Here is a 24,310-nt window from a genome sequence, read left to right as displayed (position 1 = left end):
TCACTGGGACACCAACTAGTGAAGGTATAAGAAGAGGGCCACCATCCTCCAGACCCCAGAATGGTAGATCCACTAACAGCTTGCACCATGTGCCTGGAAAAGCCACAGACATTCAATGCCAGCCCATGAAAGCAGCCAGGAGGGGAGCTGTACCCTGTAAAGCCACAGGGTAGAGCTGTCCAAGACCATGGGAACCCGCCTCTTGCATCAGTGTGCCCTGGATGTGAGACATAGAGTCAAAAAAGATGATTTTGGAACTTTAAGATTTAATGACTGCACTATTGGATTTCAGAGTTTCATGGGGCCTGTCACCCCTTTGTTTTGGCTAATTTCTCCCATTGGGAACACATATATTTTAACAAATGCCTGTGTCCCCATTGTATCTAGGAAGTACCTAAGTTGCTTTTGATTTTACAGGTTCATAGGTGGAAGGGACTTGGGTTGTCTCAGATGAGACTTTGGACTGTGGACTTTTGAGTGAATGCTAAAATGAGTTAAGACTTTGGGGGTACTGTTGCGAAAGCATGATTGGTTTTGAAATGTGAGGACCTGAGGAGCCATGGGTGGAACAATACAGTTCGGATGTGTTCCTACCCAAATTTCATCTTGAATTGTAGTTCCCGTAATCCCCATGTGTCATGGGAGGGACCCAGCAGGAGTTAATTGAATCACGGGGGCAGGTCTTTCCTGTGTTGCTCTCATGATAGTGAAGAAGTCTCACAAAAGCTGATGGTTGTATGAAGGGGAGTTCCCCTGTACACATCCCTGCTGCCATGTAAGATGTGCCTTTGCTTCTTCTTTGCCTTTGGCCATGATTATGAGGCCTCCCCAGCCTCATGAAAGTATGAGTCCATTAAACCTCTTCCCTTTATAAATTACCCAGTCTCAGGTATGTCTTCATTAGCAGCATGAGAACAGACTAATGCAGATGAGGTTTTACCATGTTGTCTAGGCTGGTCTCAAACTCCTGAGCTCAAGCAATCCATCTACCTCGGCCTCCCAAAGTGCTAGTATTGCAGGTATGATCCACCATACCTGGCCTGACTTAATATTGTTAACTAAGCACCAAATACATTGATTCATTCTTCTCTCATAAGATTGGCCGGGCCGGGCACGGTGGCTCAAGCCTGTAATCCCAGCACTTTGGGAGGCTGAGGCAGGTGGATCACGAGGTCAAGATCGAAACCATCCTGGTCAATATGGTGAAACCCCATCTCTACTAAAAATACAAAAAATTAGCTGGGCATGGTGGCGCATGCCTGTAATCCCAGTTACTCAGGAGGCTGAGGCAGGAGAATTGCCTGAACCCAGGAGACGGAGGTTGCGGTGAGCCGAGATCGCGCCATTGCACTCCAGCCTGGGTAACAGGAGCGAAACTCCATCTCAAAAAAAAAAAGAAAAAAAGATTGTCCATGTTCTGTCCTTAAATGCTTTCTCATGTTGATTTTTAAATAATATTGTTGTTTTTTACATATAGCAGAGTATAAATGTTAAATAAATGTATTGAATCTTGTTTTTCTTTTTTGGTGTGTCTGTTACTAATGGTTTGCATCTTAAGAAAAGGCTAATCGGGCTGGGGGCAGTGGCTCATGCCTGTAATACCAAAACTTTAGGAAGCCAAGGTGAGTGGACCACTTGAACCCACAAGTTCAAGACCAGCCTAGGCAACATGGTGAAACCCTGTCTCTACGAAAAATACAAACATTGAAAAAATAAATAATTGCTTTTAAATGACAAAATAAATTCAAAAATTCATCAGCCTGTGGTGGCAAATGATTGTAGTCCCAGCTACTCAGGAGGCTGAGATGGGAGGGTTGCCTGAACCTGGGGAGGTTGAGGACGCAGTGAGCCATGATAGTGCTGCTGCACTCTAGCCTGAGCAACAGGGAGACCCTGTCTCAAAAAAAGAAAAAAAGAAAAGGCTTGTACATGATGTCAGGTTTCACTGAGCTTTGCATATTTAAGAAAGTTCTTGCTTTCAAATTCTCAGGTACCAAGCAGACATCGAGGGGAAATACTGAAATGTACTTATTGGTCAACACGTTAGTATTGTTACCTCCCTTTTTCATGTAATCATAACCTTCTTGTCACCAGAATAACATAAAGATGAAGATATTCAGAGGGATGTCAGCTTTTTTAGCTATGCACCTTCCAGTTACCGATGAACACATTGTCTATACAACATGAGCCAGCCTCCAGAGGTCATGCACAACGCTGTGGCTCTAAAACTGCCTCTTTGGATGATATAACCATAATTTCTCATTAAATCCCCAAATATTGTATATACTCACATAGCAACTCACTAACTTCAGAAAAGCAGGTATCTAGGCCTGCATAAATGAAGGGGCCACTGAACACTACATAATTATCCACTCACCAGACTGTCCTTAATGAGACAACATGAAATAACATGATCTTCAATTTTAGGAAACCAAACCTTCCCAAGCTAAAAAAAATGCCTTTAAAAAAAAGATTTTGAGGCCGGGCGCGGTGGCTCAAGCTTGTAATCCCAGCACTTTGGGAGGCCGAGGCGGGTGGATCACGAGGTCGAGAGATCGAGACCATCCTGGTCGACATGGTGAAACCCCGTCTCTACGAAAAACACAAAAAATTAGCTGGGCACGGTGGCGCGTGCCTGTAATCCCAGCTACTCAGGAGGCTGAGGCAGGAGAATTGCCTGAACCCGGGAGGTGGAGGTTGTGGTGAGCCGAGATCGCGCCATTGCACTCCAGCCTGGGTAACAAGAGCGAAACTCCGTCTCAAAAAAAAAAAAAAAAAAAAAAGATTTTGGCTTTGCAATTAAATATCCTTGCCTTTCCTATATAACCCTCTTTTTTTCTATCTAGTACAAATTATCAACACCATTATCCAATGTTCAACAAAATATAAAAGGTCTTTATATAAGCTTTGGTGTGTGGCCAGGCATGGCTGTACCAATACACATATTCCCAACTTTCTTTGGCCAAACTAATTTACCTTTATGCTGACTGTACCTTAACTGTATGCAGAAGAATTTGATGCTGATAGCTACCAAGTCCCTAGTGACCTTACTGCTGGTCCTGAAATTTTAGTTCAGGATTTTAAATGGCTGTTCCCATTGCCTGGGGAACCTGTTAAAAGAAAGAACAGGTCTCTAGGTTGGTCTCGGTGTGTCTGTCTGTCTGTCTGTGTGTCTGTCTCTCTCTCTCTCTCTCTCTCTCTCTCTCTTTCTCTCTCCCCCCCCCAACATGCTAACTTAAACTATAATTGTCTCTTTGAATAAAACTTCCTGATGAAATTTCTAAAAATATTATATCATGTTAAACTGTAGACTTTTATGGAATGGGAATAGAAGAAAAATCCGTTTGTAGTGTGTTTGAGTAGCTTTTAAAAAACTACTTGAAAGCATTCTCCATTGTTTTAACTTTGTTTTATTTTACGTTGTTTTAGGACCTTCCACAATCAGTTCCCTTTTGAATTTAATGTAAGGATAAAATTTGTCTTGTTTTTAGGAAAATCGGTCTCATTGGATAAGATTAATACAAATCCTATACATTTTTGTCTTAGTTGTCAGGATTTTCAGACCTAACTTAGCATTAAGCTATATTAATACTTCCCAGATGTCAGCCACATTCATTTGCCTGTTTTTTTTTAAATTATTTTAAAATTATGCATAAATTAAAATGTACTTTCATCATGGACGATGGTTATGGTTTAGCTTGCAGCTAACAAAAAGCCAGTTTATGAAAAGTATTGCCTTTATGGAGCATGATTCTAAACTAGCTTTATAATTTTTTTTAAATCTACATTTAGCTTCATCAAACAGGATTATTGAAAGGATCTTCTCTGGGGCAGTAACAAGGTAAGAAAACGTTTAATTCTGCGTTTAAAAATGAACTACAAGTAATACTGTAACCATCTCATTTTAGCAATGCTTCCTGAGTAATTTGGCAGTGCTACTAGACTAAATATTATCCTATAAATCATAGTTATGGGTCAATACAAGACAGTAATTCTTTTTAAAAAAATAATTTCAACTTTTCCGATTCAGGGAATACATGTACAGGTCTGTCACATGGGAACAACGCGTGGTGATGAGGTTTGATGTATGGAGAATGCTGTCACACAGGCAGTGAGCACAATACCCAACAGGCAGCCCCTCAGCCCTCACTCTGCTCACTCCCTACCCCCTTCAGCAGACCCCAGTGTCCGTTGCTCCCATCTTTATACCCATGTGTACTCAATGTTAGCTTCCACTTACAAGTGAGAACATATGGTATTTAGTTTTTTGTTCCCGTGTTAATTCGCTTAGGACAATGGCCTCCAGCTGCCTCCATGTTGCTGCAGGGACATGATTTCATAATTTTTATGGCTGCATAGTATTCAGTGGTATATATGTACCACATTTTCTTTGTCCAGTTTACTGTTGATAGGCATCTAGGTTGATTCCATGTCTTTGCTATTAAGAATAGTGCTGGATAAACATACAAGTGCATGTATATTTTTGGTAGAATGATTTCTTTTGCTTTGGGTATATACCCAGTAATGGGATTGCTGGGTCGAATGGTAGTTCTAAGTTCTTTGAGAAATCAACTGCTCTCCACCGCAGCTCGACTCGTTTACATTCGCACTAACAGTGTATAAGCATTCCCTTTTCTCCACAGCCTCACCAGCATGTGTTACGTTTAGACTTTTTAATAATTGCCATTCTGATGTTCTGAGATGGTATTTTGTTGTGGTTTTTATTTGCATTTCTCTAATGATGAATGATGTTGAGATTGTTTCATGTTTGTTGGCTGCCTGTGTGTCTTCTGAGAAGTGTCTGTTCATGTCCTTTGCCCATTTTTAAATGGGGTTGTTTTTTGCTTGTTGATTTAAGTTCCTTATAGATTCTGGATATTAGACCTCTGTTGGATACATAGTTTGAGAATATTTTCTCCAAATCTGTAGGTTGTCTGTTAAATCTGTTGATAGTTTCTTTTGCTGTGCAAAAGCTCTTTAGTTTAATTTGGTCCTAATCATCAATTTTTGGTTTTGTTGCAGTTGCTTTTGAGAACTTAGCCATAAATTATTTGCCTAGGCTGATGTCAAGAAGGGTGTTTCCTAGGTTTTCTTCTAGGATTGTTATAGTTTGAGGTCTAACATTTAAGTCTTTAATCCATTGTGAATTAATTTTTTTATATGGTGAAAAGTAAGGGTCTCGTTTCATTCTTCTGCATATAGCTAACCAGTTATCCCAGCACTGTTTTATTGAATAGGGAGTCATCTTTTCATTGTTTTTGTCAACTTTGTCAAATATCACATGCTTGTAGGTCTGCAGCTTTATTTCTGGGCTCTCTATTCTGTTCCATTGATCTGTGTGTCTGTTTTTGTACCAGTACCATGCTGTTTGAGTTACAGTAGCTTTATAGTGTAGTTTGAAGTCAAGTGCTGTGATACCTCTGGCTTGGTTGTTTTTGCTTAAGATTGCTTTAGCTATTTGGGCTTTGTTTTTGGTTCCGTATGAATTTTGGAATACTTTCTCCCCCACCCCCCCAAAAAAAATACTTCTCTGTGAAAAATGACATTCGCTTAATAAGAATAGCATTGAATCTGTAAGATTGCCATGGGCAGTATGGCTATTTTAACAATGTTGATTCTTCCTATCCATGACCATGGTATGTTTTTCCATTGGTTTGTGTGATCTCTGATTTCTTTCAGCAGTGTTGTAGTCCTCCCTGTAGAGATTTTTCACCTTCTTGGTTAGCCATATTCCTAGGTATTTTATTGTGTGTGTGTGTGTGTGTGTGTGTGTGTGTGTGTGTGTGTGTGTGTGTAGCTATTGTAAATGGGATTGCATTCTTGATTGGGCTCTCAGCTTGAATGCTATTGGTGTATAGAAATGTTACTGATTTTGGCCGGGCGCGGTGGCTCAAGCCTGTAATCCCAGCACTTTGGGAGGCCGAGGCGGGTGGATCACAAGGTCGAGACATCGAGACCAACCTGGTCAACATGGTGAAACCCCGTCTCTACTAAAAATACAAAAAATTAGCTGGGCATGGTGGCGTGTGCCTGTAATCCCAGCTACTCAGGAGGCTGAGGCAGGAGAATAGCCTGAGCCCAGGAGGCGGAGGTTGCGGTGAGCCGAGATCACGCCATTGCACTCCAGCCTGGGTAACAAGAGCGAAACTTGGTCTTAAAAAAAAAAAAAGAAATGTTACTGATTTTTATATGTTGATTTTGTATCCCAAAACTTCAATGAAACTGTTATTAGTTCTGAAAGCCTTTTGGCATAGTTTTCAGGCTTTTCTAGGTATAGAATCATGTGGTCAGCAAAGAGAGATAATTTGACTTTTCCTATTTGGATGCATTTTATTTCTTTCTCTTGCCTGATTGCTCTGGCTAAGACTTCCAGTACTGTGTTGAATAGAGTAGTGAGAGTGGGCATCCTTGTCTTGTTCTTAAGGGGATTGTTTCTGGCTTTTGTCCTTTCAGTATAATGCTAGCTGTGTATTTATTGTAGATAGCTCTTATTATTTTGAAGCATCTCCCTTTGATGCCTAACATGAGTATTAATCCTGTATCTAAATACAGATAAGAGTATTTTATCCCAGTGATTATTCACATTCCCATTAAAAATCAGATTTCTTTTCTTTGTATTTGCAAATGCCTTCTGGTTTCACCCTATAGGCCTTTGAAGATAAGAATGCTAATTGCCCTTTATAAGGCATCTAGCATTCTAATTTTTAAAACAATCAACTGACATAATACTTTATTTCTTAGCCTATCTTCCTGATAAATGGTTCTGAGTAATTGCTCAGGAAATTTTATAACCATGTGTTTTCTTCAGGGGAAAAACAATACAGAAAGAGGGAAGAATGAGCTATGCAGATTTTGTTTGGTTTTTGATCTCTGAGGAAGACAAAAGGAATCCTACCAGGTATGACTTCCAAGTTTCCTTTGCCAAGATGCTAAACACATGCACAAAGCTGAAAAAGTCGTGGTGCATATTATACCTAACAAAGCCAACTCAACCTGGCAATACTAAGGTGAATTAGACTGTCTCTGCCGTCTTAGAGCTCTCAGTCTTGGGAGATTGGTACTGAATCCATGTTCATGGCATATCAAAAGAAGTGCTGTTATCCACAGAAACAAAGGTGAAATGATATGTAAGCTGATGACAGCTAGGGCTAGTAAGCATTCATGTGGAATATGGGAATAGATACTGTGAATTATTTGTTTTATCATCTTACTGGTTCTGTGGTAAACCTTTACCATTAGAGAGGGAAAACAAATTGTGGATGACTAATATATAAGAACACATCCTCATTCTGCCAGTTGAATAGTCTGTGCTTTTTCTTGGCACTCTCAGACACACCTTAATAGGATTTATGAATTCACACATTTCTTTCCATCTCTTGTTTAAGCAAAAAATGTAGATGCCTTACTTCTTATCCCTACTTTGTGTAACATAATGGACTGTAGTTTGTTTTCAGTACCAAGGGAGGGAGGGGTTACAGTCTTTTTTTTTTTTTTTTGAGACGGAGTTTCGCTCTTGTTACCCAGGCTGGAGTGCAATGGCACGATCTCGGCTCACTGCAACCTCCGCCTCCTGGGCTCAAGCAATTCTCCTGCCTCAGCCTCCTAAGTAGCTGGGATTACAGGCACACGCCACCATGCCCAGCTAGTTTTTTGTATTTTTAGTAGAGACACGGTTTCACCATGTTGACCAGAATGGTCTCGATCTCTTGACCATGTGATCCACCTGCCTCAGCCTCCCAAAGTGCTGGGATTACAGGCTTGAGCCACCGCGCCCGGCCGGGGTTGCAGTCTTTGATGGTGCTTGCAGGTATAACTAACTCAGCTATGTTAATATTGGTTTAAAAAGTTATCTAAATGTTGAATATGACCAGGTATGGTGGCTCACGTCTGTAATGCCAGAACTTTGGGAGGCCAGGGCAGGAGGATCACTTGAGGCCTGGAGTTTGAGACCAGCCTGGGCAACATAGTGAGGCTCCATCTCTTCAGAAAAAAAATTTTTTTTTTGAGACAGAGTTTCGCTGTTGTTACCCAGGCTGGAGTGCAATGGCGCGATCTCGGCTCACCGCAACCTCCGCATCCTGGGTTCAGGCAATTCTCCTGCCTCAGCCTCCTGAGTAGCTGGGATTACAGGCACGCGCCACCATTCCCAGCTAATTTTTTGTATTTTTAGTAGAGATGGGGTTTCACTATGTTGACCAGGATGGTCTCGATCTCTTGACCTTGTGATCCACCCACCTCGGCCTCCCAAAGTGCTGGGATTACAGGCGTAAGCCACCGCGCCTGGCAAGAAAATTTTTTAAATAGCTGGGAATGGTGATACACACCTGTAGTCCTAGCTATTCGAGAGGCAGGAGGGTCACTTGAGGGCAGGAGTTTTTGAGGCTGTAGTGAGCTAGGATCATGCCATTATACTCCATCCTGGGTATCAGAGCAGGACAAAAATCTCTAAAAAAATAAATAAATATTGAATATATTGTTTAGAAGTTGTTGAAATAAAAATAAGCTATTTCTTGAACAGCTTGTTAGATTATTTTTAAATAACTTTGTTTTCCATTTCAAAAGTAATAATTTACTTAGAAAACACGAATGAGCAGCAGAAAAATAAATTTTAATACCAGCAATTTTAACACCCAGAAAAAAAAAACTATTAAAAATTGGTATATATGGTAGTCTTTTTCTTTTTCTTTCTTTTCTTTCTTTCTTTTTTTTTTTCTTTTTTTTTTATTTTTTTTGAGATGGAGTCTCACTTTGTCACCCAGGCTGGTGTGCAATGGTGTGATCTCGGCTGACTGCAACCTGTGCCTCCTGGGTTCAAGTGATTCTCCTGCCTCAGCCTTCTGTGTAGTTGGGATTACAGGTGCACACTACCATGCCCAGCTAATTTTTGTATTTTTTTTTAGTAGAGACAAGATTTCACCATGTTGGTCAGGCTGGTCTGAAACTCCTGACCTAATGATCTGCCTGCCTTGGCCTCCCAAAGTGCTGGGATCACAGGCATGAGCCACCACACCCAGCCAGTAGTCTTTTTCATATACAGGCATAGTATCTCTTATCTGAAATTCTGGAATACAGAAGTGTTTCAGTTTTTGGATTTTTTCAGATTTTGAACTATTTGTGTTATTCTTACCAGTTGAGCATCCCAAATCCAAAATCCAAAATGCTCTAGTGACTGTTTCCTTTGAGTATGAGTTTTGATTGTCTTTTTGGTACTTGAAGAATTTTGGATTTTTGGCTGGGTGCAGCGGCTCACACCTGTAATTCCAGCACTTTGGGAGGCCAAAGCAGGCAGATCACTTGAAGTCAGGAGTTCGAGACCAGCCTAGCCAACGTGGTGAAACCCTGTCTCTACTAAAAATATAAAATGTTAGCTGGGCATGGTGGTACATGCCTATAATCCCAACTACATGGGGGTCTGAGGCAGGAGAATTGCTTGAACCTAGAAAATGTAGGTTGCAGTGAGCTGAGATTGCACCATTGCACTCCAGCTTGGGTGACAAAAAATATGGTGACCTCAATGAAATGGACCAATTTCCTTTAAAGTCACAAATTAATAAAACTCACCTAAGAAGAAATACATAACCTGAATAGTCAGGTATCTATTAAAGAAAATTAAATTTATAGTTTAAAACCTCCTGAAAAAGAAATCTCCCAGCCCAGATAATTTTACCATATGCTTATAGTCATTTGAAGAAGAAATAATACCAAATTCTGCACCACCTTTTTCAGAAAACAGGAAGGGGAAGAATAATTCCCAACTCATTTTGTAAAGCCAGCATTACCTTGGTAACAAAACTAGATAAACACCTATAAGAAAATAAAATTACAGACTGACATCCCTGACCCAAAATCATTAACAAAATACTAATAAGTCAAGCCTTAGTTCCTCAGACTTTCAGGTCCCTCTTCCAGAATCTGCAGATGCCCCAAGGGAAAAATGGTCCCAAATGCTAGGTGCCCCTCTCTGGATTTTCTTCTTCTATATCTGGATTCCATAATGCTTCACTGCCCTGTTAATCCTCCAGCACCTTTGAACTGTTTTTTGTTTTTTTTTTTTTCCTACGCAGGGTCCCCTCAATTTCCTCAGTAGAAACTTGATCCCACTTAGGTAATCATTAGCAGACGTGGAGCTCTTCAGATCAGCTTTTCACATCAAGAGATCCATAACTGGATTCTCATAAAATATTACCAACAAGTTTTTTGAGTCAAAAGCTTTCTTAGACCTCCTTCTTTGGTGCTCCTTTTCTACCTTGCATGTTGCCTTTCTCCTAGCCTTTTCTCTTTCATTCATTGATCCTTATGCTCTCCAATATTCACAGAATTATGTCTGCTTAATCTACCACATCTTTCAGATATTATTGAGATTCCATTATTTGCCAGTGACTAGTATTTTATATGTAATGGCTTATTTAATCCTCCTATCACTATGAGTTGAGGTAGCAATAGTCCCATTTTTCAGTAGAGGAAACAGAAGTTCTAAGAGACTGTGCAGCTATTAAGTGTCCTAGCTTGGATTCAAACTCAGGTTTGTATCTCTCCCAAACCTGAACTCTTTATCACTATAATATATATGGCCTGTCATGCCAGACAGCATTCGTTTGCATGTCTATCTTCTTTCCATCTAGGGCTGTAGACTCCCTAAAAGAGAGTTCTTTTGGTGTCGTGAAATTTCTGTTGCTTAAGAGAATCAAAATTAGTCCAGTTATAGAAGAAAGTAACTACTGATTTTGCCTTATTGATATTTGTTTCCTTGGTTTCTAGTAGCACTTACTAGGTACCCTGTGTGTTATTCTTAGTGGTTTACATTGCTTTACTAAAGCAGAGTATGAGCAGAAAATAGTGAATTTGGACAAAAATATCTATACAGATGCTCCTCCACTTACCAGTAGGGTTACATCCTGATAAACCCAGCATCACTTGAAAATATAAATAAAAAATTATTTAAGATACCTAACCTATTGAACATTATAGCTTAGCATAGCCTGCCTTAAATATGCTCAGAACACATCTTAGCCTACAGTTAGACAAAATCATGTCACACTAAGAATACTCTATAATAAAGTGTTGAATATCTCATATAATTTATTGAATACTATACTGAAAGTGAAAACAGAATGATTGTATTGGTACTTAAAGTGCAGTTTCTAATGAATGCATATGGCTTTCACACCATCGTAAAGTCAAAAAATTCTAAGTCAAACTAAGTCAGAGACTGTCTATCGAATCAAAATCAAACTCTTTTTTAAGAAAATAGAATAGGCACCACTTTGCAGAAATTGGGTTTCTGGCTTATAAATTACATGGGTAGAAAAAAAACTGAATTTTGTTTAAAAAAAAAAAAAGTAATATATTCACTAAGGTATGATTAATCCTCTGTGAATGCTGCACGAAATTAGGATCTAGAATCTTTCCTATGCCTAGTAACAGAGGTAGATGTGGAAAGTATCTGGGTAGTTTCTTTTCTGTGGACAGACTCTTGGAAACCCTCTTTTGGTATGTCCGTTAATCTCTCTGTCCTGGTTTTTATCATATTCTGCTTCTACCTTAGTCATCTGGCTAGGTGTCACCTCCAGCAGCTATTTCATTCACCTTTGTTATACCTAAGGGCACTAGGCCAGTGCCTTTCACAGTAGTAGATAATAAAATATGTATACTGAATATGCAACAGAATATATATTCAGTTACTGCCTAAGCAATAATGGAATTTCCAATAACTTTCTTCTTGAATAGCATACAGGAGTTTATATTGGGGTAAGAAATCACGGGCTCAGCACTTAAATTTCATTCAGTCCCAGGAAAGGACAAGAAGTAATCTTGGCTCACGCCTATAGTCCCAGCTACTTGGGAAGCTGAGGCACAAGAATCACTTGAAGTGCGGGGTAAGGAGCAGAAGGTTTCAGTGAGCTAAGTGTCTAGTACTTTTTTTTTCTTTTATGATTTTTTTTTTTCAAATCCACATAGAAAAAGTAGATGTGTAAAGTATCCAGTACTTTTTTTTTTTTTTTTTTTTGAGACGGAGTTTTGCTCTTGTTACCCAGGCTGGAGGGCAATGGCGCGATCTCGGCTCACCGCAACTTCCGCCCCCCCACAACCTCCGCCTCCCGGGTTCAGGCAAGTCTCCTGCCTCAGCCTCCTGAGTAGCTGGGATTACAGGCACGCACCACCATGCCCAGCTGATTTTTTTGTATTTTTAGTAGAGATGGGGTTTCACCATGTTCACCAGGATGGTCTCAATCTCTTGACCTCGTGATCCACCTGCCTCAGCCTCCCAAAGTGCTGGGATTACAGGCGTGAGCCACCGTGCCCGGCCTATCCAGTACTTTTAATAAGAAAATTTCCTCTCAACATGTCCTACATGTATTAACCATCCATCCAGCCCCTGCTGCTAAAAACTTTCAGGGACAGGTAACTATCCACTGAGGCAGCCTGTTTCATTTTTCTCTTTCATTCGTTGAACCTTATGTTCTCCAATGTTCACAGAATTATATCTGATTAATCTACCACATATTTCAGATATTTAAAAGCAGTTATCATGTGCCTTTGGTAAATACTCAGGCAGTAAGTCTATCTGTTTGCATTCTAGCAGTCTAGCTTTCTTTCTCTCTAATGGGCTATTACAAAGAACTGAAATGTATGCTTCAACTTTATTTATTGTAAAGATAAGATTCTTATTTAATTGAAAATGCAAGCAACTAAAGTATTTCCATTTCTTTTTCACAGTAAAATAAGTTGCATTTCATTTCAGTCCTATTAAATCCTTATTAAAATCAATATTTACTTTCTTCCCTTTTGCTTGATTTTGGTTCTTTTAAGTAATGAGGACTTTCAAGACACCAAGAGATCTTAGAGACCAGTCAGAGGACAGTCCCCTGCCCCTTTTGTACTAAAACCATTATTACTTTAAAAAAAAAAAAAAAAGGAAAAAGACACAACAGTGTAACAACCAGTTATTATTACGTGTATTGCAGCCCTCTGCAACTATTCAAGGTTTTTCCCCGCAATCAGGAATAGTTTCACATTGGGGCAGCATTCTGCCCCTTTTATATTCTAAGAGTAGATATGATGTGACTGAACCTCACCATAGCCAACCTGTTACCTCATATTCAATAAACCCAATGAATGTCCTCTTTGTTCTTTGATATAAAAACATTAAACATCAAGTTGCTACAATTTTTAAAATATATTTCTCAAAAAGACCTTGCCCAGTCTGGCCAACATAGGAAGACCCAATCTCTACAAAAAAATTTTTTTTAATTAGCCAGGTGTGGTGATACATGCATGTGATCCCAGCTACTCTGGAGGCTGAGGCAGGAGGCTCACTTGAGCCCAGGAGGTTGAGGCTGCAGTGAGCTATGACTCCACTACTGCACTCCAGCTTGGGTGACAGAATGAGAGCCTCTCTCAAAAACAAACAATAAACTTTCCAAGTATTACATGTTCAATTTTTTGCAATAACGTAAACTATATCTTTCTCAGAAAAAGTATACACAGATCTTAATGTGGCTTACTTGAAAACAGTCAATAGTTACAACTTAGTTATTTTCACATTTCTCTCCCCAAAGGAGATTTTTTTTAAAACCATTAAAGGTGTGGTCCTTAATATTGTTTCAGGCCTACAAGTGGGAATTTGAACAACAGTCTCCTAGAGCCTTCTCTTGAAACGTTTTACTTTGCCATGAATTTGTGGTTCTTTAGAAAAATATTGTTCCATATTACCAGCGAATGTTGTTGCCTTCATAAAGGATATAGGAGAAGAGATAATAACAAAGTGTTGGAAACTGGAAAGCAAATAAACATAGCAAACCACTTGAATCCTAAGCCAGCAGAGGGAAAAACCAAGAAGCAACCAGACATACCCAGCAAAACCTCCAAACATTCAGGATTTGGGGATACCAGGAACCTTGGAAGTGAGTGGTGGAGTAAATGTAAAGCCAAAAACAGGAGACCTGATAGAAAGTTTGTTTAAATGAACAGTTGATCTTCAGGTTATGTCCTCTACCCTAGCATAAAACTGGTGCTTTATTCCCTGAAGAGTATAAAACAGAGGGCCTCTGGACTAGGGAGAACTGGGCACAGTTGAGATGTGGATGCGATCTTGAAAACAGATGAAATGAGTGTATGCGTACTGAATGCTGAGACGCCCAGTCTTCATTCCTCACTCAGCTAACAGAATGCTGCCTACCTGTCCTGAATTTCCAAGCAAGAAACTAAAAGATGCTTTTCTTGGGAATGGACCTGCCCAAAAATAAAGACCTGAAGATTTGTCACTGGGTCATTCCCAAGGAAAAAAACCCAGTCCATTCATTTTACAGTAAAGCCCAGAGTCAACAGACCCACTAATCAGAACCTCCAATCAGCTTTTTAGCACCTACTCTCAAATATGAGCAGAGAACAGAGGATCACTAGATACCTGAGGAAAGCCTCTTACACAAGAGATAAAGGCCACACTAATGGGTGTGGGGGGGGAAGATAACTTGGATAAAACAGAGACTTTCTGAGAAAATAAAACTTTAACAAGAAAGGAAACAGTGATTAATATCCTCAGAGAGATATAAGAAGAAATTATAATCACAGGACACGAACAGAATGATACTTTTTATGAAAGGAAAATTCAAGAAACCCAAAAAGCTCTGAGCAATCAAAACTACAATAACAGAAATAAGAAAACAATGTTTAGAAGATAAATCTGTGTAACCTTCCCAGGAAGAAACCCCCACCCCCAAAAAAGATGAAGCAATAGAAAATAAAGACAAGATATGAAAATTGGAGAACCTCAAAAAAAATTCACATAATTAGAAATTGAAATATGGTACAAGTCACATAGGTTTAAAATTCAGCCACAATGGAAAAATTTAGAAATAGGTAAAATTAATTTAGTTATGTATCTGTTTTGTATTTGTACTGAGAAAACATCAAATTTGATTAGCCACATTTCAAATGCTCAAAAGGCCACGTGTGGCTAGTAGCTATACCATACTGGGCTATGTAAATCTGAATAACAGTTTTTTTAAAAAGGTGGGGGGGTAGGAAAAAGATATGAAAATTTTCAAAGACTGAAGGGTAGTAGTTTCCAAACTGAATAGGTTCTCATAAAAGCCCAGCCAAATAGATGAGTTAGATCTCAACCAAGGCACTCCATCATGATATTTCAAACTACCAAGAACTCAGAGAAACCTCTGCAGGCTTCTCAGAGGAAAAAAACAAAATGGGTTATAGTCAAAGGAATAGATACCAATAAAGCTTTAGACTTCTCATGAATACTGATAGACAATATGGATCAATACTTTTAAAAAGTATGAAGGAAAAGGCCAGACACAGTAGCTCATGCCTATAATCCCAGCACTTTGGGAGGCCAAGACAGGAGGATCCCTTGAGACCGGGAGTTCGAGACCAGCCTGGGCAATATAGTGAGACCCTGTATCTACCCAAAAAAAAAAAAAAAAATTTTTTTTAATTAAAAATTAGCCAGGCTGGGTGTGGTGGCTCACACCTGTAATCCCAGCACTTTGGGAGGCCAGGGTGGGTAGATTGCCTAAGGTCAGAAATTTGAGACCAACCTGGTCAATATGGTGAACCCCATCTCTACTAAAAAACACAAAAATTAGCTGGGCATGGCTAGGGGCACCTGTCATCCCAGCTACTTGGGAAGCTGAGGCAGGAGACTCGCTTGAACCGGGGAGGCAGAGGTTGCAGTACAGATACTGCACCAATTTACTCCAGCCTGGGCAATAGAGTGATAGAGTGAGACTCCATCTAGATTTAAAAAAAAAAAAAAAATTAGCCATGGCATGCACCTATAGTTACAGCTACTTGGGAAGATTGCTTGAGTCCAGGAGTTCAAGACTGCAGTGAGTCATGTTGTGCCTCTACACTCCAGCCTGGGCAGCAGAGTGAGACCCCATTTCTAAAGTGAAAAAAAAAAAATCTGCAGGCAAACCACCACCAACCTCTAATTCTATAACCAGCCAAAATACCAACCATATTAGAGAATAGAAAAAAGGCATTTTCAAAGATCCGAGATCTCAGAAAATATACCTGCCATGCTCCCTCATTTAATAGGCTACTGGAGAATGCACAGAGTAACAAAATAATGAGGACACAAAACAAAGAATGAGGAAAATGTGAGAAACAAGAAACAGGAGAAAGGTGAAAGGAATCCCTAGATGAAACTGTGAGCCAGGCCTAGAGTCCAAGTAGCCCAGATGAGAGTAGGTCAGAAGGAACCAAGGAAGACTTCATCAAGAACATACAGCTGACAGAGCACCTTATGGGACTGAGTGTGGATTTAGACAACCAGCAGAGATTTAGGGGTTGAATTAGTAACAAGTACACGGAAAACGAAGCAAATAAGAGATAAAAGAAAAATAGAAAGTTATAAATTCTAAATGTTAAGCAAGTTAACTTTATTAAGAGGATGAGGAGGGCAGGTAGGCAAAGTGGTGAGAAATTGTAAAAGAACTAACGTTCATCTTTCATGGTGTGAAATCAATACATTGGTTTTTTGGTTTTTGGTTTTGTTTTTTTGGGAGGTTTTTGTTTTTGGTTTTTTTTTTTTTTTTTTTGAGGATGGAGTCTCATTCTTTCGCCCAGGCTGGAGTACAGTGGCGTAATGTTGGTTCACTGGACCCTCCACCTCCCAGGCTCAAACAATTCTCCCACCTCAGCCTCCCAAGCAGCTGGGAATACTGGCATGCACCACCATGCCCAGCTAATTTTTTGTATTTTTAGTAGAGACGGGGTTTCATCATGTTGGCCAGGCTTATCTCAAACTCCTGAACCTCAAGTCATCTCCCCGACTCAGTCTCCCACAGTGCTGGAATTACAGGCATGAGCCACCATGCCCGGTGCTTAAACAGTTCTTAAAACAAATACAAGAAAGGAATGATATAGGCATGTTATCTGAAAATAGGAAGGTAAAAAGCAAAATAATGAGGTGTTGAACATGGTTGGTTCTGGGTAAAAAAATAAAGGGGAGAAGGGGTATACCATTTTTTCTAACAAACTTGGTAAAACTATATGTAACCCTGAAGTGTACATAATATGTAACTTTTCTTTTAAAAGATACATAGTAAATCTGGATGAATAAAAGATCTTTACCAGGCCCATGATAATGAATGTCCTTATCGCCTAGCATTGAGTATTGGTTCCGCTGCATGGATGTGGATGGGGATGGCATACTCTCCATGTATGAGCTGGAGTACTTCTATGAGGAGCAGTGTGAACGGATGGAAACCATGGGAATAGAGCCCTTGCCATTCCATGATTTACTGTGCCAGATGCTTGACCTAGTGAAGCCAGCCACTGATGGTGAGACCAAGCAATGGGACATTTGCACTGTTCACCTATGTATGGGGTGGGGGAGGGGTCACAGAATCCTAGATTGTCCTAAATTATTTAACTTTTCAGTCTTCTAACCAGGCTTCCCAGTACAGAGGTGTTTAAAGTTTCTCCTTGACTATTAGTGTAGCAACTTTTTTTTTTCTTGAGATGTAGTCTCGCTTTGTCACCCAGGCTACGGTACAATCTCGGCTCACTACAACCTCCACCTCCTGGATTCAAGCGATTCTTCTGCCTCAGCTTCCCAAGTAGCTGGGATTACAGGAGTCTGTCACCATGCCCAGCTAATTTATGTATTTTTAGTAGAGATGGGATTTCACCGTGTTGACCAGGCTGGTCTTGAACTCCTGACATCAGGTGATCCACCTGCCTCGGCCTCCCAAAGTGCTGGAGTTACAGGCATGAGCCACCACACCTAGCCTTAGTGTAGCAATTGATGGCGAGTCTACTATTTAAGAAATAGGAATTCAAGGCCGGGCACGGTGGCTCATGCCTATAATCATCACCGGGAGGCTGAGGCAGGCCGATCACGAGATCAGGAGATCAAGACCGTCCTGGCCAACATGATGAAATCCCATCTCAAAAAAAAGAAAAGAAATAGGATTTTACACCAGGCACGGTGGTGTAGCTCTAGTCCCAGCTACAGAGGCTGAGCTGGGAGGATTGCGTTATGATTGTGCATGTGAGTAGCCACTGCACTCCAGCCTGGGCCACACAGCAAGACCCCATCTCTTTTTTAAAAAGAAAATGAAAGCAGGGTTTGGGGGATGAAAGAGGATTTTTCCTTAGACACAGAAAGCACATGAGGAGAGATGGGAAGGAACTGCTTGATGGGCACAGAGTTTCCTTTTGGGGTGATGATATTGTTACAGAACTAGAAAGTGGTAATGGTTATACAACATTGTGAGTGTACTAAAAGCCACTAAATTGTGCACTTTAAATTTGTTTAAATGGTGAATTTGTTAGTGAATTTTACCTCAATTAAATTTTTTTATTTTGAAATAGGACTTTTATAATAAACATATATCTATACTTGTAGACATCAGTGAAAGTTCTTTTTCTCTTGCCAAAATAGCTCGTGATGAAATTTTACCAGATTTGTTTATTTTTATGTAGGCAAAATAACTCTAAGAGATCTGAAGAGATGCAGAATGGCTCACATCTTCTATGATACTTTCTTTAATCTGGAGAAATATTTAGACCATGAACAGAGAGATCCCTTTGCAGTCCAGAAGGTATCAGTATAATTTTAACTTTTATTCGAGGGCTGCAGTATCAGGGGCTGTGTGTGCTACATATTAAAATGGTGTCTACATGCTGGAATTTCAGTAAAGAGAAAACATTTACAACATTTCATTAAAGACTAAAAAGAGGCAACAAAGGACTTAGGGCACATGTCTCTCCACAGCTGATCATCAGGTTTAGGTAACCTGCATCTGCCTAAGCACTTTCCATTGAGTGAGCTGTATAGCTTATCTGCTGATAAACACACTGGAAACTTGTTACAAAGAAGTAGTTTGGAAAAAAAATTGTCCTTCTAACTTTTAAAAATATATCAACAGGGCCAGGCGCAGTGGCTTACACCTGTAATCCCAGCACTTGGGGAGGCTGAGGCAGGTGGATCACGAGGTCAGGAGATCGAGACCATGCTTGCCAACATGGCGAAAACCCGTCTCTACTAAAAATACAAAAAAAATTAGCTGGGCATGGTGGCGTGTGCCTGTAGTCCCTGCTACTGAGGAGACTAGGGCAGGAGAATCGCTTGAACCCAGGATGTAGAGGTTGCAGTGAGCCAAGATTGTGCCACCGTACCATACTCCAGCCTAGGTGAGAGAGTGAGACTCTGTCTCAAAAAAAAAAACAAACAATAGGCACATCTGTATTAGAAACTATAGTGGCCTTGATTCAGTTGTAGCATTCACTTTCAGGATTCCATTGTAAAGAGCTTTCCCCATTGCAGTGAAACCTAGAAGTTTTCCATGATAGAAAACCTTAAAATAATATAACACTATTTTAAGTGTTAATGATTGCTATACATGGCTATCAGTTTTGAATGTCATTCTACATCTGAATAAAGATGAATACCGTTCCCTAGACACAAAAACGTGGACCTTCAGAAAACCCTGGATATACAGTCCATGTTAAAAATAAAAATGGACAGGAGGCTGAGGCAGGAGAATTGCCTGAACCCGGGAGGCGGAGGTTGCGGTGAGCCGAGATCGCGCCATTGCACTCCAGCCTGGGTAACAAGAGCGAAACTCTGTCTCAAAATAAAATAAAATAAAATAAAATAAAAATGCATCTCCACTGCCCTTGTGTTACATACAAGAAAGAAAAAATAAATAAATAATAAAAATCGAATATCACCCATTGTTTTTACCATTCCTCTAAGAAGTAAAAATTATGTTAAGAATAGACTATTTCGGGCCGGGCGCGGTGGCTCAAGCCTGTAATCCCAGCACTTTGGGAGGCCGAGGCGGGTGGATCACGAAGTCAAGAGATCGAGACCATCCTGGTCAACATGGTGAAACCCCATCTCTACTAAAAATACAAAAAAATTAGCTGGGCATGGTGGCGTGTGCCTGTAATCCCAGCTACTCAGGAGGCTGAGGCAGGAGAATTGCCTGAACCCAGGAGGCAGAGGTTGCGGTGAGCCGAGATCGCGCCATTGCACTCCAGCCTGGGTAACAAGAGCGAAACTCCATCTCAAAAAAAAAAAAAAAAAAAAAAAAAAGGGCCAGGCGCGGTGGCTCAAGCCTGTAATCCCAGCACTTTGGGAGGCCAAGGCAGGTGGATCACGAGGTCAAGAGATCGAGACCATCCTGGTCAACATGGTGAAACCCCGTCTCTACTAAAAATACAAAAAATTAGCTGGGCATGGTGGCGCGTGCCTGTAATCCCAGCAACTCAGGAGGCTGACGCAGGAGAATTGCCTGAACCCAGGAGGCGGAGGTTGCAGTGAGCCAAGATCGCGCCATTGCACTCCAGCCTGGGCAACAAGAGCGAAACTCCGTCTCAAAAAAAAAAAAAAAAAAAAAAAAAAAGAATAGACTATTTCAGTTGAATAACAATAAACTATAAGAAGCTTTTGCAGTCTTTTTTCTTCTACATGTTCCATAACTGTTTGACCTAAATAGTAATAAGAATATGAAGATTACCTTCTCAAAACAAATATTCTGCAGCCGATCTCCACATACCAAGTTACATTATCACTGGTTTAAAGTCTATTTCATTGAATTTAACATGCTCCATTGTTTTATATTTCTCTAAGCAAAAACAAAACCCCAAATATCGCCAGTTGTAAGCCTGTGATGCATTGCAAGTTCATAAATGTTAAAAGAGATGGGGTCTTAAAATGAATTAAGTATAGTAATTAATAGTGGTCATTGTTTAGGAACTCAACATTATTTTTGGCATAACTAACTCATGTTCAGCTTGGAAAGACAGTTTATCTGAAACATACAATTCAAGAAAACTCATGAAAGTGTGTGGTCTTTTCCCTCTTACTTTCTTTGTGATACCATTTTTGCTCTAAAATTTTTACCTTTAAATTTTACTTTTCTTTATAAATGGTGTAATTATTGATATTTGTTCTGATCTACAAAGAACATTATTAGCCAGAAAGTGCTTAATACATTCTGGGCACTGTGTTAAAGAGATACTGTATATATGAAGATGACAGAGATACAAGAGCAAAGGTGGCAACAGGAAGTGATATGGAGAGAAGGGCTGTTGCCAAGAAGATATCACAGCCAACATGGTATCTGAGTTGGCTTTTAAACAACAAAAATTTGCCAGAGAATGGGGGTTTAGGGAAGGTACATTTCAGGCAGGCCTGTGCAAACCACAAGTAACTCTAGGTGGCTGCTGTGCACAGTGCCAGAGGAGAGGGGACCAGAGAAACGTCTCTAATTTCAAGGTTAAAGAATCTAGACTTACCAGATGCTGTGCCTTGTGCTTGTAATCCCACCTTCTTAGGAAGCTAAGACAGGAGGATCACTTGAGGCCAGGGGTTCAAGACCAGCCTGAGCAACATAGCGAGACTGTGTGTCTACAAAAAAATTTGAAAATTAGCAGGGCATGGTGGCATACCTGTAGTCTCAGCTACTCAATAGGCTTAGCCAGGAGAATCACTTGACCCCAGATTTTGAGGCTGGCAGTAAGCTATTATTTTTTTTTCTTTTTAATTTTTTTAAAGCCAGTCAAATTTAGCAGTGGGGGGTTGTATACCAACTTTAGTGACACTAATGTTAATAAGTTCTGATAACCCACTACCATCGGACCAGCTGGCAGTAAGCTATTATTACACCACTGCACTCCAGACTGTGCAACAGAGTGAGACCCTGTCTCTTTAAAAAAAAAAAGAAAAAAGTTGGAATCAGCCAAGCACAGTGGCTCACACTTATAAGCCCAGCACTTTGGGAGGTTGAGGTGGGCAGACACCTGAGGTCAGGAGTTTGAGACCAGCCTGGCCAACATGACGAAACCCCATCTCTACAAAATACAAAAATTAGCTAGACGTGGTGACACTCGCCTAGAGTGTCCCAGGTACCTGGGAGGCTGAGGCAAAAGAATTGCTTGAACCCAGGAGGCAGAGGCTGCAGTGAGCCAAGATCTTGCCAGTACACTCCAGCCTGGGCAACAGAGTGATACTCGATCTCAGAAGAAAAAAAAAAAAAAAAAGGTATCTATGCCTAAAAAATCTAGCAGATAAACAGTTAAAATTTTGCCATTTGACATGTAGAAAATTACCATAGGAATGTTACCTTAGCACCTCTTTAAACCTGTTGAAATGAAATATTTTTGAGGTAGGATTTTTTTCAGCAGTATACATTTGTGATTATCTATCTCCAGTTCTTTGTTTTTGATTATTTTTGTTTCTTGTGGCTGTCTTCTTTCCAATCAGGATGTTGAGAATGATGGTCCTGAGCCCTCTGACTGGGACCGGTTTGCTGCTGAGGAGTATGAGACTCTTGTTGCGGAGGAATCTGCCCAAGCACAACTCCAGGAAGGGTGAGTGAGTTTCCCTGTCTTGTAGAACTTTTTAACAGGAATGCGCATGTCCAGAGTATTAAAACCCCCTTACAAAATCCTTTTCTATTTTTTCCATTTTTGAATAGCATAAAAATATAATTTAACCAACTTTAGTTAAAAGAATATTTTTTCCAGCAATCTTCACTCACTTCCTGATAGAGTCTTCTCAAGTCCATTTCCTTTAACAAGTCTCATCTTTCACTGGAAACCAAAATCACCGAGCAATCAAACTGCTATTTTGTGATATTGATAAACTCTGTAGATAAAGAGGAGGCTAAAATAACTAAAATACCTTCAAATAAATAAAGATGATAATGTTTAAAACAAATCTTTATTACACATGGTTTTGTGCAGGAAGTAAAATCTACATGCTATTTCTGCTAGTCAGGGCATAATTCCATATAGGGACCATGTTAAGAAATTTATGCAAGAATTCGACTGCTCGGATCATTTCAGCAACTTTATAATTTGCTGGTTTTTTCCATCATCTTCTAGTAGCTCCTTTTGCAATTCCTCCAATTCTTTCTTAGTCATAGCTTCTCTAAAGGCCTCAATTAATCTTTCCCATTAATGTAACATACTTTTTTTTTTTTTTTTTTTTTGAGACAGAGTCTCACTCTGTCACCAGGCACCAGGCTGGAGTGCAGTGGCACAATCCCGGCTCACTGCAACCTCCACCTCCCGGGTTCAAGCAATTCTTCTGCCTCAGCCGCCCGAGTAGCTGGGACTACAGGCAGGCACCACCTCACACAGCTAATTTTTGTATTTTTAGTAGAGATAGGGTTTCACCATGTTGGCAAGGATGGTCTCAATCTCTTGACCCCGTGATCCGCCCACATTGGCCTCCCAAAGTGCTGGGATTACAGGTGTGGGCCACTGCACCCACTCAGTAAGCTAGTTTTAAAACTCACATGGCATAATAAAGACACAGAATAGCAGTAAGTTATGAAAAGAAACAAAGGTACAGTGGGGTACAGGGGAGATGGACTATATGAAGCCATAGTAATTAAAGCAAGTATAGTATTCATGCCAAAACAGAAAAATTATGCATAGTAATGGGTAGCATATGATAAAAATAGCATGTTACATGTGTCAGGAAAAGGCTAGTCAGTAAAATGTTAGTTCTCCATGGTGGGGTGAAATAAATGCATATTAAACTAATATCTGCATGCAAATAAAGACCTTAAAAGCATAAAAGTAATGGAAGAAATGTATAAGGAAATTATTTATAGATTTGAGTAAATTTTAAGTGTAACCAAAAAAAGTGACAAAATTCTGTATCACAATCAAAGGGCAAACTGGGTTTCATCATATGGCCAATACAATTTTTTTTATAAACAGGTTCTTCAAAATCAATAGTAAAAGCATAAATATTGTCCAGTTCTAAAACAGTCAAAAGACAGAAATTTTATGCAGGAAACAAATATTCCTGCTTCACCAGTGTTAAAATACAGTAGCCAGATGTGATTATTTTAAATGTGTAGTATCAAACAACACAGCCACAAAATACATTAGATAAAAATTTCCAATTATAGAGATTTCAACATTTTCATTCAGTAATTAATAGAACAGTTGCAGACATTCAATTAAGGATACAGAAGACTTAACAGTCAACATGTTTGATTTAATCATTTTTAGGGCACACTCCACAAAACAACAAAAATATATATACACTATTTCATCCAGGTATGCACTGAACTTTTCCAGACCATGTATTAGGCAGATAAAATAAGACTTGATAAATTCAAATAATAATAATAATATAAATATGTTGTTTGATAAAAAATTGAATTAAATGGCCAGGCACGGTGGCTCAAAGTGCTTGTAATCCCAGCACTTTCGAAGGCCAAGGCGGGCAGATCACAAGGTCAGGAGTTCAAGACCAGCCTGGCCAACACAGTGAAACCCTGTCTCTACTAAAAATACAAAAAGTAGCTGGGTG

At 39.8% G+C, this 24,310-nt stretch overlaps 1 protein-coding gene across 3 annotated transcripts in view; it reads left to right on the top strand.

Moving 5' to 3' along the window:
- PPP2R3A (protein phosphatase 2 regulatory subunit B''alpha) overlaps window positions 1-24,310 on the top strand; it is a 161,382-nt gene that overhangs the window by 121,214 nt on the left and 15,858 nt on the right. For all 3 annotated transcript variants that reach the window (XM_039461890.2, XM_039461891.2, XM_039461893.2), the window contains 5 exons: window positions 3,793-3,841; window positions 6,809-6,898; window positions 17,129-17,304; window positions 18,451-18,569; window positions 22,241-22,347. In XM_039461890.2, coding sequence (XP_039317824.1) covers window positions 3,793-3,841; window positions 6,809-6,898; window positions 17,129-17,304; window positions 18,451-18,569; window positions 22,241-22,347 — 541 coding nt within the window. The remainder of the gene's footprint in view (window positions 1-3,792; window positions 3,842-6,808; window positions 6,899-17,128; window positions 17,305-18,450; window positions 18,570-22,240; window positions 22,348-24,310) is intronic.

This window comes from Saimiri boliviensis, chromosome 9 (assembly GCF_048565385.1).
Source record: "Saimiri boliviensis isolate mSaiBol1 chromosome 9, mSaiBol1.pri, whole genome shotgun sequence".
Taxonomy (NCBI): domain Eukaryota; kingdom Metazoa; phylum Chordata; class Mammalia; order Primates; family Cebidae; genus Saimiri; species Saimiri boliviensis.
This window is presented reverse-complemented; position numbering and strand designations above follow the sequence as displayed.